This window comes from Motacilla alba, chromosome 11, assembly GCF_015832195.1.
Source record: "Motacilla alba alba isolate MOTALB_02 chromosome 11, Motacilla_alba_V1.0_pri, whole genome shotgun sequence".
Lineage (NCBI taxonomy): Eukaryota > Metazoa > Chordata > Aves > Passeriformes > Motacillidae > Motacilla > Motacilla alba.
Genome location: NC_052026.1, coordinates 3,559,989 through 3,572,366, shown reverse-complemented (window position 1 = coordinate 3,572,366; position 12,378 = coordinate 3,559,989). Strand labels below are relative to the sequence as shown.

The 12,378-nt window shown below is 41.1% G+C and overlaps 3 protein-coding genes across 7 annotated transcripts in view; 1 reads left to right on the top strand and 2 right to left on the bottom strand.

The window, feature by feature from the left end:
• The window catches only part of CEP89 (centrosomal protein 89), a 36,006-nt gene extending 33,384 nt beyond the window's left edge, over positions 1 to 2,622 (bottom strand). For 2 of the 4 annotated variants that reach the window (XM_038148182.1, XM_038148184.1), the window contains exons 1-2: positions 2,431 to 2,622; positions 322 to 428 (exon numbers count right to left, since the gene is read on the bottom strand). In XM_038148182.1, coding sequence (XP_038004110.1) covers positions 322 to 428; positions 2,431 to 2,469 — 146 coding nt within the window. In that variant the 5' untranslated portion in view covers positions 2,470 to 2,622. The remainder of the gene's footprint in view (positions 1 to 321; positions 429 to 2,430) is intronic. The other 2 variants (XM_038148185.1, XM_038148186.1) reach the window with 2 other exon arrangements.
• Positions 2,162 to 5,834, top strand: FAAP24 (FA core complex associated protein 24). 2 transcript variants are annotated; one of them, XM_038148187.1, is made up of 6 exons: positions 2,162 to 2,409; positions 2,981 to 3,088; positions 3,378 to 3,528; positions 4,138 to 4,277; positions 4,587 to 4,739; positions 5,327 to 5,834. In XM_038148187.1, exons 3-6 carry the CDS (start codon positions 3,417 to 3,419, stop codon positions 5,567 to 5,569), a joined length of 648 nt encoding a protein of 215 aa, XP_038004115.1. In that variant the 5' UTR covers positions 2,162 to 2,409; positions 2,981 to 3,088; positions 3,378 to 3,416; the 3' UTR covers positions 5,570 to 5,834. The 2 variants fall into 2 exon arrangements, with proteins under 2 accessions (XP_038004115.1, XP_038004116.1); XM_038148188.1 differs by lacking the exon at positions 2,162 to 2,409 and adding an exon at positions 2,693 to 2,855.
• A 1,871-nt stretch (positions 5,835 to 7,705) lies between these two features.
• Positions 7,706 to 12,378, bottom strand: part of RHPN2 (rhophilin Rho GTPase binding protein 2) — a 31,106-nt gene continuing 26,433 nt past the window's right edge. Inside the window, exons 12-15 of the mRNA XM_038148242.1 lie at positions 12,245 to 12,321; positions 11,377 to 11,523; positions 10,440 to 10,595; positions 7,706 to 9,177 (exon numbers count right to left, since the gene is read on the bottom strand). Coding sequence (XP_038004170.1) covers positions 8,926 to 9,177; positions 10,440 to 10,595; positions 11,377 to 11,523; positions 12,245 to 12,321 — 632 coding nt within the window. The 3' untranslated portion in view covers positions 7,706 to 8,925. The remainder of the gene's footprint in view (positions 9,178 to 10,439; positions 10,596 to 11,376; positions 11,524 to 12,244; positions 12,322 to 12,378) is intronic.

Here is a 12,378-nt window from a genome sequence, read left to right as displayed (position 1 = left end):
TGCAGCCCTACACTCTACTGTAGCAGCCAAATTAAAAACTCCACTAACTTTAAATAGACCATTTGTCTTTAATTGATCCAGACAAGTCACATGTTCATAACAGTTACTGTCCTGAATATTTACCATGCTTAGGAGTGGGGAAAAAAAAGTTCAGAGTGAGAAACTTCCCCCCTTAAAAATATATTCTTTTTATGAAAGGTTTTATAAATATTGCAAAGACATGCAATTCTTCTAATCAGATTTTTCTAGTATGCTACAATACCTGATGAAACAACAAAAAATATTTTAAAAAATTTTAAAAATCCAAAAAACAACACATACCTGGGCCTTTCTGGAGAAGGGTTTGGACTACGAGGGGGAGGGGTGCGGGGAACTGCAGGTTTAGGAGCTATGGTAGCAGCAGGGACCAGGCCATGAGCTATATGTTTCTAAATGATTTAAAATAAAATTAGTTGACAATGACTTTAAGGATTACAATGAGAAAAAACACAGAACTGAATGTGCACAGAAACCAACAATGCAAAATAATATAAAAAGGAAGAACAATTACATGCAATTAATGTAAACAGAAGACTTGAGATGGCACTTCATTCCCCTTAAAGTCAGAACACCATGTAAAGTTGATAAGTTCATTTAACATTTATGAACAGCTGCTCTTGAAGGTTAGAAATGTAATTTACATGAGACCCATGAATGTACATTTTCTATCCACTATATCACAATCTGCAAAACAAGAATTATAGCTTGTTCATCTTTTTCCTATAGATACACAAGAAAAATTGGACTAGAAAATAACTTTTTTCAAAATATCTGAATGCTGCTTCAGAGTAACAATGTTACTCTCCTTTCTTCTACAGTTTGTCAATCCTCAGTCATAGCAGTATGAGATGGAAAAAAAACCCCCTACCACTAAGTCTTGCAGTCAAAGGTTCAACCTTAATTATAAAGAAACAAAAAAACCAATATTTTTTTCATCAGCAAGCACAGTAATTTTTTTTTTAATAGTATAACATTAAATACCAGCTCAGAAAAACTGGGACCAGAGTTCCTATGAAAGTACTGTGAAGGAAACTGGATACTGGTTGAGGTTGGAAGGGAGCTCTGGAGATTGTCCAGCTCAAGCTCCTGCTCAAAGCTGGGTCAAGCACAAGAGGGTTGCTTGCTGTCCTGCCTTGTGTATCTCCAGCCTGGTCCAGTGCTGAACCTCCTCACAATATTTTATTACTGTGTTTAAGTTGAATTGTCTATGCTTGAGATTGTGCTCATTACCTCTTGTTCTCTCTCTAGGCATCAGAAAATACTATGCCATAATAAATCCATCACCTTTGGGCAGATGTTACTTTTTTATGGAGTGAAACAGGCGAAGTTCCTGCCATTTCTGCTACAGATCTTTTTCTCCCCCAATTATTCTTTAATTCATTTCTCCAACAGGAGAATGAAGATGCAAACCGGGAAATATTTCTGGTTTTATATGAAGTCATATCAAATAATTAAATGGTGCATTAAAAGACTGCCTTTTTACTCAGTCATGCAAACACACTGCTCCCTAATTCTGCACGTCTGTCTGGCATGCACCATTTCGTTTACTACAGGCTGTAGACACGACTATGACTGACCCTACTAAGACCACCAGGAAACACAGCTGAGTCAAAGTCATCCCACGGCAAAAGTATGACAACAACGCTTTCATTCCAGGAACAAACAAAAATTCTGTTAGTTCAAGTACGTTGGGAGAGAACACCCGCACCACCGCTGACAAGCGTACAGCCTTTGTCTGCTTTGGGCCGCCGATCAGAACTTTCATCAGCTCACTTTCGAGCACCGAGCGGCGCCTCGAGCATGGCCCCGGCAGCGAGCAGCGCTGCCAGCCCGCAGGGCTTCCCCGAGCCCAGGGAAGGGAAAGGAAAGGGAAAGGGGAAAGGGAAGGGAAGGGGAAAGGGAAAGGGAAGGGGAAAGGGAAGGGGAAAAGGGAAAGGGAAAAGGGAAAGGGAAAAGGGAAAGGGAAAAGGGAAAGGGAAAAGGGAAGGGGAAAAGGGAAGGGGAAAAGGGAAGGGGAAAGGGAAGGGAAGGGGAAAGGGAAGAGATAGGGAAGGGGAAAGGGAAGGGAAGGGAAAAGGGAAGGGAAAGGGAGGGGGAAAGGGAAGGGAAGGGGAAAGGGAAGGAAAAAGGGGAAGGAAAAAGGGGAAAGAAAGGGGAAGGAAGCTCGGCGTTCCTGAAAAACCGGGCAGGCCAGGGACTGAGGGAAAGGAACGCACCAGCCCCCAGATACCATTTTGTCTTGGCTTGGGCTTGATCTTCCCCCCCCCGATTTTCACTTTAAAGTGCTCAGCGATCACCGGCATCAGCCGCAGAAACCACCCCTCGCCCCAGCCGCGCACAGAACCCCGTGTCCTGCTGTCCCCGCTCACGGTAAGGCACAGCGATACTCACGAAGGGGCCCCTCCGGCCTCTCCTGAACAGGAACGCCATCAGCACGGGCCGGCTCCGACCACCGCCTCACGGCCGCTTCCTCGCCGCCTCGGACGCTTCGCCTTCGCGACCCGCCTGGAAACAAGGCCGCGGCGGATTCGCTGCGGGCCCGCGCTCCTCCACTCAGCACGGGCCTTGCTCAGCCCCGCTCGGCCTTAGCAACAGCCCCGGGGGAGGCCCGCCCTCCGCCCTTCCTCTCCTGCTCTCCTCCTCTCCTGCTCTGCTCCTCTCCTCCTCCGCCCGCGGCCTGCCGAGCTCTCGCTGCCGCTTCCCGGCCCCCTGCCCGGGGGCCCTTGTCTGCCGCGGGCGGTCCTGTGTTCCGGGCAGCGCCCCTGCGGCCCGTCCCCGCTCTCCAGACGGGGCTCCGCCGTGGGATGCGTGTCCGTGTGCGTGTTTGCGGGGGGACCGGCTTGCCTGTGGTGCTGGTCCTTTAGATCACAGCTTAGCTTCCAAGGCTCGTTCAAGTCAGGACACCGCGTAAAGCGAACCTGAACATAATCTCTCCCAGCAGCTACCTTGTAATAATTGGTCTGGAGACTTCCACCAGCTGAGGGATGGAGGGGCCTCTGGAGTTGGCTTTGTAATTCAGGAAGGTTTTCTCCAAGCAAGTTGGATGAAGGTATGGAAAAGGCAATTCGGGTTTTTTCACCGTCTGTGTGTTTTAATTCAGGCATTTTTCAGACTGAGTGGTAAAGCTGAAAGTGGAATTTTCAAGCCAGCACAACAGCCTGTATTGAAGTGAACAGAGTTGCTGGCCGATTTTGATATGTTCCCCTTAGCTGTAAGGAAGCTTGAGGAAGCAGATCGTGTCTCTTCCAGAATATTGCATCCTAAGTTTATGATTAAAATTTATAAGCTTGGAACTGGTTTGTAAAGTGTGTTGCTATTTTTCCACATTTCTTTCTAAGGTGTAACTGCTACTGAAGGAGGATTTTGAAGGAGGTCTGATGACAACAAAAGCCAACTCTCCTGTGACAGCAGGATCTATAGTTGTCCCTTACGGGCATGTGATTGGAAATGAGAAGTGGAGAGGCTCAGAGCTAGCCCAAAGGCTACAAGGTAGGCACATAGTGGAACGCAAGTCAGGCTAAACATTCCCCTCTATTGCCCAGTAGGGTTGAGAACAGCTGGAATATGCTTTATTCTGTGCCTGACTGGTCCCACATTTGTGGTACGGACTATTTTAGCAGGCTGAAAGATCCCGTTTGTTTGTCATGTATCTGTATGATCAGCTCACTTTTCCCAGCTGCAGAGCACTGCAGGGAAGGAGCAGAATCTGCTGTTGTGCCGCTTTGCAGATTTGCATCTCCACTGAGCTCCCTTGAATTTACATCTGTACTCTGCTACTGTCTTGCTGGCACAACAAACTAAATTATGATGCTCCCTCCAGCAAAGCATGTGATATTTTTGTTCAATTCCAGAGTTTACTGGGCAGCTTTAGTACTTTTAAATCTGTAGATTGGAACTGCTATTAATTTGCATTACTAAAGACATCACACAGCAGTTTGGACTGCTTCTGACAGATTTACTTAAAGGGAAAAGAGGCTTTCTATAAAGTTCATTGCCAAGTCACTAGAATTATTGACACTTTAGGAAGGCTGTGCTGTGAATTAATTGCTAGTATATTTTTAACTACTGTATTTTTCCTTCTAACAATCTCACCCTAAGGGAAAGTTAGACTCATCTTTGAAGATGCCTTGGGACTGGTGGACTTTCATCTTCCAAACAGAACTTGCATTTTACTTATTTCTGAAGCAGATTTGGTTGCAGGGGATGAATTCAAACGAAGATTGGTTAGGTTTAGAAATGTAAGTGCTATATAAAGAGAAAAGTTTTCACTTTATACTTGTTTATTCCATGCTTCTGAAAACCTTCTTCTTGTGTTGTTTTTTTTTTTTTTTTTTTAAACTCCATTGGAGATGACCTTTTGGGATAATTTTCATCTGGAAACAGAAACATTCTGCAGCTGTATTAAACCTCTGTCCTGTTGCTGCAACTTGCATTCTTCCTCTGATTTGCTATTAGGCAGCTCATACTTGAAAGAATTTCTCTCCGTTACATTGCATTAACTTGTCACTAACAAGTTTTTTCTTAATATCTTTTTCCTCTCAATGCAGGCCAGCAGTCTTAGGGGAATTGTGATCGTAGAGAAAACCCCAATCAGTGATCAGTACTACCTAGGAGTACAAAAACTTGTTGTACTCGAACTTGGGATGGTGTTGCTTCCGGTGGCAAATCAAGGAGAAGCTTCTCAGCTTATTATTCAACTAGTAAGTTTCTGTGTTCTATTAAAATATGAGATGTATAGCAAAGCAGGTGGATCTCCCCAATGATCATTTCAGAGAGAATGCACAGGATCTTAAAGGAGCACAACATCATTTGAATGTAAGCAATAAATCTTCTGCAACAGCGATACAGTAGTAGAGTTCAGTGGAAAGAAGGCTCATTTGGGAACAAAGGAAAAAAAAGCTGAAGAATATGATCCTGGATTTTTAAAATGTAATCTTGTATGAGGTGCCTCTAGGTAGCGTTAGGGAAATGTCACTGTTAGAATCAACTTGAAACTTTGCTTTCTCTAAGGCTAGAGAAGCTATTCTGAAATTGTTTCTTGTCACCCTTTCTCTGACTGCATCCAAAAGGCGACAAAAACAATTGCTTTCATTTGTTGATGCTATTAAGGAATTGTTTGTTTGTTTTGTCAAACTGCATCCCGTAAGGGAGCACACCTAAGGAGGGAGCTTGTGTTTACAACTTCTGGCGATGGCACTGAAGTGTTGAGAGATGAAGCCGAGTAATCCCTGCCCGCAGGGCTCTGGCAGTAGCGCTGGGTGTCGCTGACAGCTCTCTTTGGCTGCAGGTGCGGGAGCAGAGCAGGGATCGCGGCGCCAACCCCTTCCTGGGCAGGCAGCGCGCTGGGCCGGCAGAGCCCGCGGTGCTGCAGGCGCTGCAGCACATCCCCGGCGTCGGGAAAACAAAAGCTCTGCTCTTACTGCAGCGCTTTGGAAGCATCCATCGCCTTTGTAACGCAGACATCCGTGAGCTTGAGCAAGCAGTCGGACAAACAGTAGCACAACAAATTTATACTTTTTTACATTCCTGACGTGCACGTGCAGTGCTGTTTTGCAAAACAAAAACTTGGGATTTTCCTTCTGAATTGTAACATTTTGGTTTTAATAATGACGTATTATGCTGATTTCTGTAATCATGGCTAGCAGCAACGGGACTCTGATGCTTCTTTTTTACATCTGCCCTGTTCGTATAGATTAAGCTGTGCAGATTGCCTTGGAAAGAAGTCTGTATTTTGTATCTGTCTGGAACAAATAAAAACCAAGAAAGCTGTCTTTTTCAGCATCAGTGTTAAAAAATGGAAGAGCAGTCTGCTTGCTTACTTTGGTCTTCCAGAAGAAAACCACCATATGAATGTGTGCATATTAATTTCTCAGTAATTGGAAATATGTTACACATGTTTAAAAAGTTAGTTTATTTATTAGTTAGTTATTGCTTTATAGTAACAGCTTTAATTTAGAACTTCTTGGAGTTCCTTTGGAAAGTCCTACTGGAAAACACATCTGACTTCACACTAACTTATTTCTCTGGTCACCCCTTCAGTTCACAGGTTATTCCCATATGTCTGATATCCAAAGTATTGATTAATTCTTGTTGTCCTTCTGAATATAGGTTGGCATATTAATAATCAATTGCAAAATATTTTGATATATCAATTGTAACTTCCAATATGTTAATTATACTATCAATTATACTATAATGTACACTACAAAAATATGGGAAGCTTTCAACAAAATTCCTAATTCATACTACTCTTCCAGTATTAATATTTTGAAAATCTGTTTGTAAAGAGGATTGGTTTTCCTGGTATCTTACACTTCAAGTTGTATTCTTATCCTATTTTCTAAGGGTAAAATTGCCTTTTGCCTTGAGGAGGTGTGTGAAAAGCACCTCTCATACCACTCGGGAGTTTGGACCACAGCAGGAAGGCAGCTGAGTGGGATTTTCCACTCCCTGCTGTGGGAGCCTTGGCGCCTCTGAAAGTTCTCTCTTATACATACATGGTTAGCATGGACAGCAGGTGGACCTGCTATTTATATTGATTCTGTACTTGGGATGAAAATTTGTCTGTAACTTAGACATAATGATTTCGTTTAGTGAATAACAAACATCAGAATTTCCAAAAAGTACAGGAAAAGATACTACTTTTATTTCAGGCAACCAGGGAGTACTTCAAGCTTCTTTATACATGGGTTTGCTTGGATTTTATTGCTCTAAGGTTTTGTCCCTTTGCTACAAAGAGTGGATTTCACACCTAAAGGCATGTGGCTGTTATGCTGCAAGACAAACACCTTTTCCCTATGGCAAGAGGCCATCTGCTCAGTGCATTAAATACAGCTCAGCTGAAGTAGTAATTATTAATGGAGTCACAGGCTGTACTACTAATCCATTGCTAACCTTTCTTTTTAGGGCTTTACAGCAGCCTTACACATCCTTGTGGGTAGGCACTTGGTACAAAAATTCCTGTGGCCTGAGCAAGAACATAAGGCACACTCATTTCACTGCTAGTAAAGTCAGCTGTTGGCCACCACTCAGTGTAGAGTGAGTCTTCAGACAGCTGACACAAAATGAAGAGTATTTATCTGGCACCTGAGAGGTCCAGTTTTTACTTGAATTGAGGGGTGTGTTTTAAATTTAAAAAGCCAAGCTTACCTCAAGGACAAGTGAGTGTGATGATGGGAAGGGAAAGACAATTATTCAGGAGCTGAGAGGGAAAGGATTTCCAGGAAGACTATCAGAGTGGTTTAAGAGCTGCAAGGGTGATTGCTGAGACTTTGCTAAAGGTTTGGGTACTTGGATAGCAATTTCAGCACCCAGGCAAATTATCTCATCTGTATGGAATACTGGGAGGCAGGGATGTGCAGGTCAGGGTCTGGCTGCTGCTGCTCGTGGGTGTAATAAAGCACTACTCCCAATACACCAAAAGAGTAGCTGCTAAGGATAGGCAAGTCACAAGGAATTTACAACTTATTTTTTTATGTAACCTTTACAGGGAAACTAGAAATATGTTTACACTCTTTGTAAGGAAGTTGCTTTTAAACTCTTAGTTGATATTGCACTATACAGGAACTTAAAAACACACAGGAGGTATGGGAACAGTAAACAGCAAAAACCTGTAAATTATGCTTTATCATCCAAGCTGCAGCAGAATTAAAAAGCTACTAGTAAATGGCAGCATCTGATTTTTATTCTTAAATAAGGGTCATCAAGATATTTACACCTACTACATAAGAAATTAAAAATAAATGACAACTTTAAAGTTTACACCAAGATGCAGATTTCTGTGTAAATTTTAAGTATCTATCTACTCTGTAGATGGCAAAGTTAACTAACACTACAGTGTTAGCAATTTTCAATTAATTTAAAGAAATAATAGAACAATCTCAACAAAATGCTCACCCAGTTATTTTTTGTCCCCCTCCTTACCATAGATACAGCTTGCACATTAATTTTTCCAAGGGCAGAAGGATTTTTTTTTTGCTTGATGTGATGGTAAATAAATATCCTGCCACTTAGCACAAGTACTTCTTTTATCATATTTTAAAGCATCACTGCAATTTATGTGCCCATGAATCAATGTATTATAATATGTCCATTTTGAGATTTGTTTCACAGCTATCCATTTTATCAAGGCAAGTCAGATACAAGTCTTAAGGTAAGTAGATTAAATAACATTTGGAATAAAGCCTGTTTTTAACAACTGAATCTACAGGCATTTAAAATGTTACCTAAATCAGAAAAAGAAGAGAGTAAAAGCCTTTTGGAATTCAAAAGACCTTTTAAATGTTAAGCCTTGTAGTTCTCTTCCAGAATTAAATTACCTGTTCAGTAGGCTACACTTAGTACTGAGAGGAAGCACCTCTGCCTAAGAACACAAGTCTATGACACTGCTCCTTGGCACAAGACTTGTTTCTCTGAGTAATATTCCCCCTCTTTCGCTTTGTCAAGATAATTCTTCAAAGCAGTGTTAAGTGATTTGTTATTGACTCTAAACTTTAAGAGCAAAATCATTCTTTAATTTGTCCCCTATTATTTTGCATTCAGCATCAAGTTTATAATAAATAACTTCCATATACCACAGTTATGACTATTTTTATGAAAAATCAGTCATAACTGTATTTTGAAACCCCAAAGGAGTCCAGTCCTCATCTAAGCAATTCTATAATCTACATCTTGTTATTGCATACCTCCCAAAGGACTTCATTCTAACCTTCAAATACTTCAGTTTTGCAGTTTCTGCCAGCTTCTGACCACAAGTGGCTCAATGTACAGCAAATGAAGTCACCAGTATTTGTCTGAGTTTATACATACATATGTGAAGACAAAACTGATCAATATTTTTATCTACATTTTAAACAAAAGTCACATTAACAGATACTGCTGAAAGATTCAGTACAGTGAACTTTCTGTATTGAAAAGTGTGAAGGGAGAAAGCTTCTTCTTAATCTGAGAACTTCCAGCCACAGCTGACGGAAGGCAGAGTGTACTTGCAGCTTTCTGTCTGTTTTTAGTTCCCCAACTTAGAAAAGGGAGTTTTAGTGGGGCTTTCTTGGTCTGATCAATTTTATCCTCGTCCATGGCCAAACAGATTAAGGAGTATGTCTTCTGCATTCCCATAGAGTAAGTTGCACTCTTGCTATGCTGTAGGAAAAAGAGAAGCGTTGTAAGAATCAGTCATCCAAAATGGGTCAAAATTTTGAGAACAACAAAAGGTTACTGTGCAAACAGTTTTCCAGGGCAGACTGCAGCAAGCTTTCTGTGCTAATGACATAACTGAGCACAAGGCCCTTCAGAGTGCTGTGACCCTGGGATTTTGCACATGTAGACTCCAAGGTATACTCTGCAAAGCAAAGGAACTTGTGATTTATTTTACATTTACTGGCTTCTAGCGTAACTATTTAATATACACACTAACCTTCCTACAAAGCTCAAGTGTGTAATTCCTGCACAGATGTGAAGGGGAGTACTTCTGCTGTCTTTGGACAGGTTCTACACTGATCACAACTACAGGAGCTCCTGTGTGACATTCTCCTGGGACACCTGAAAGGGACAGCCTTCTCTGTCTTCTCTTAGCTTTGCCTTGAAGCAATTTGATTATATTCCAGCCTTTTCTTTCCAGCTGTAACTTGCAATGGCAGATGTATAATTCCTTATTTTCAATAAGGAAAACCAATTTTAACAAAACAAGAAAACCTAACAGCAGCAGGGGCACCTTAACAGCTTGTCAGGCAACATTGCTTGAGTGTCTAAGCATGCCAGGGAATGTAAAAAGCACGAAGCAGTGGATTTAGCTGAACTACAGGTTCTTTCACACAACTAGTAAGTTATTTAGAGCTTAATACTTTTTAATCTTGTGATGACTTTCCCTTAGTCTAAAGCTTCTATAGTAGCTTTGTAACTGACTAGACAGTTAAAAGTTCACAAAAAAAAAAAATACATACAATAATCCATGATCCAATACAAAAGTCACAGATCATTTAGAATAACAGTGCATAGAAAAGAAACACGTGGTCTTGTATTTTCTATTTCATTCCATTATTGTTTCATTGTGGTTTTTCCACTGCTGAAGAGGGCAATGCCTTCATCCTCCGGGACAAGTTAGGAGAAATAAACTGGGTCTTCAAATTTTTCATGCAATTAATCTAAGTAGCTGCACTGCAAAAAAGCCCACCACCAACCATTCTTATGCAGACAGACTGCTTTAGCTTGCTAGGTCACAATGGTTTAAACAGATAGTTTAAATATAGTTTGAATATATAAACCTCTGAAGGCTTTATACATTCACAGGCTGAGTGGGATATCAGACTGTTTACTGAAAGTAAACATTAACCAGGAACTGAAGGCAGGCAAGTGACAAAACCCTAGCTATCAAATCTGCCAAACATATCTGCTTCATTACATACCAAAGATGCTGCTGTATCCTGGCAACTGATAACCTCAATCTCCACGGGCTGCTCTCCCACACTTTTCAATTTTTCCAGCACTTCACTGACACCAAGCCACTTGCAATCCATGCCACCAACTGATACAATGTAGTCACCTTCTTTTAGGCCTGCTGACTGTCAAAAAATTTGGCACAGGTTATTTTCAGAATTATAAAGACATGTAAAATATTTTTGTCATCATACAGTATCTGCCCCAAAGGCATTTCACTCTTAGATGCTACAAACCCATTCTCTAGCCACACGTGCAACTTTCTCACACTACCTCTGGAGCTACCATTGATATGGTTCTGCTATAATCAAACATTGGCTGTTTTTATGTTTCTTTCACTTTTCTCCTTAAGTAAATGACCCCTATGCCATTGTAGAAGGCATTTTCTGCAGTGTTTAATTCTTTTTCTTCATTAATTTTATTTGTATTTCTGTGGTTACTTCTGCCTTTTCTGTAAGTAAACTGCTTTTCACTGAATGCTGCTTTATCCCTTTGGATTTTCCCTGAAAGAACAACATTACAAGCCAATAAAATATTCTTGCTCTTCTTTCCTTAGGCAGGCACTACACCTTGCATTCCCTTCCTGATCCTTACTCTTGTTGCTGCCTTCTAAAATATTTATGCCTTCTAACTTCCTGAATAAGACAGGAAGTAAATCTTGCTTTTATTATTTGTGACTTTTTAAGAATGAACAGAGAAAGAAATCAACTCTAGTTTCATGTGATGTTGGGGCTATGGGTACTTTAACAATCTGCAGCATATATAGCACTTAAAATGCATTCAGATTATAAGAATTTACTATCCTAATGTATAGAACTCAATAAACACTCCATCCACAAGTATGAACTAGCTAAATTTTAATGCTAGTCTGCAGAGAAATTGTTCATATCACACCAATATACTTACTGCTGCAGAACAAACTGGATCAAGACAATAAACCTGTACTGGTGAACCTCCTTTCAGACTGAATCCAAGCTCTCCTGCTTCATGGTGAAGGCAAATGGTCCGTGGGGCTGTCCATCTCTGCTTGGCTGAGAACACTGTCAGTGGGCCCTGCGGGGAACACAACAGCAGGCATATTGTGCTTTACTGTCACTTGTAAAGCAGCATTTCTGGTTTTGTAAGTCATAATGCTTTAAGCTCATCTATTGTAGATTTTACTCAGGTTAACTCCCAGCTAATTCCCTGGAAATGCAAAGGGATCTCTTCACTGTTCAGCTGGTACTTCAAACAGAGCAGGATAAAGGCAACTGCCAAATCGTTCCAGGATATCTGTTAAGGTGTGCAGAATCTTCTGGCTGCATAGGCTCTAAGGTCCAGTATTCCTCCATTTCAGAGGAGATAAACTGATTCATGAAACATTGCATATTCTGATCCCAACCATATTCCCCAGTTCCTTTTGCCCACTTGAAAGACTGGCTGTGTCACATGCAAGTGACACATTCTGCATGCCTGTCTCCACACACTAGGTATCTCTCCCTGCCCTTAAGCTGTGTGCAATTATCTGTTGAGGCTTCATGGGACTTCTGTGAAAGTTTTCAAGACTTAATGTTGTGCAAGCCATACAGAAATGGCACTTTGTTCTTCGCTTCTCTCAAGCTGACTTACACCTCTAAAGCTAGGAGGGATTTCTCCAATAGCTTCTGAAAAAAACTCAATTACTACAGGATCATTTTTTCAGGCTAAAACACTTGTGTCCCTTCCCTCCTGTTAGAGTGAATTTGTAGTTGCTATCAAAATGGCAGAGGTTGGTCAGCATCAGTATGTTACATACCAGCTTGTGAAAGAAGTCTTTCACTTTCACCTTGGAAAACTGAGGAGCAATTGTTTCTATTTTATGTTCTGTTTTAGCTGAAATAAAAAAGAAAACAAAATTAATTTTAAGTATTAGTTAAAAGACATCAAAAT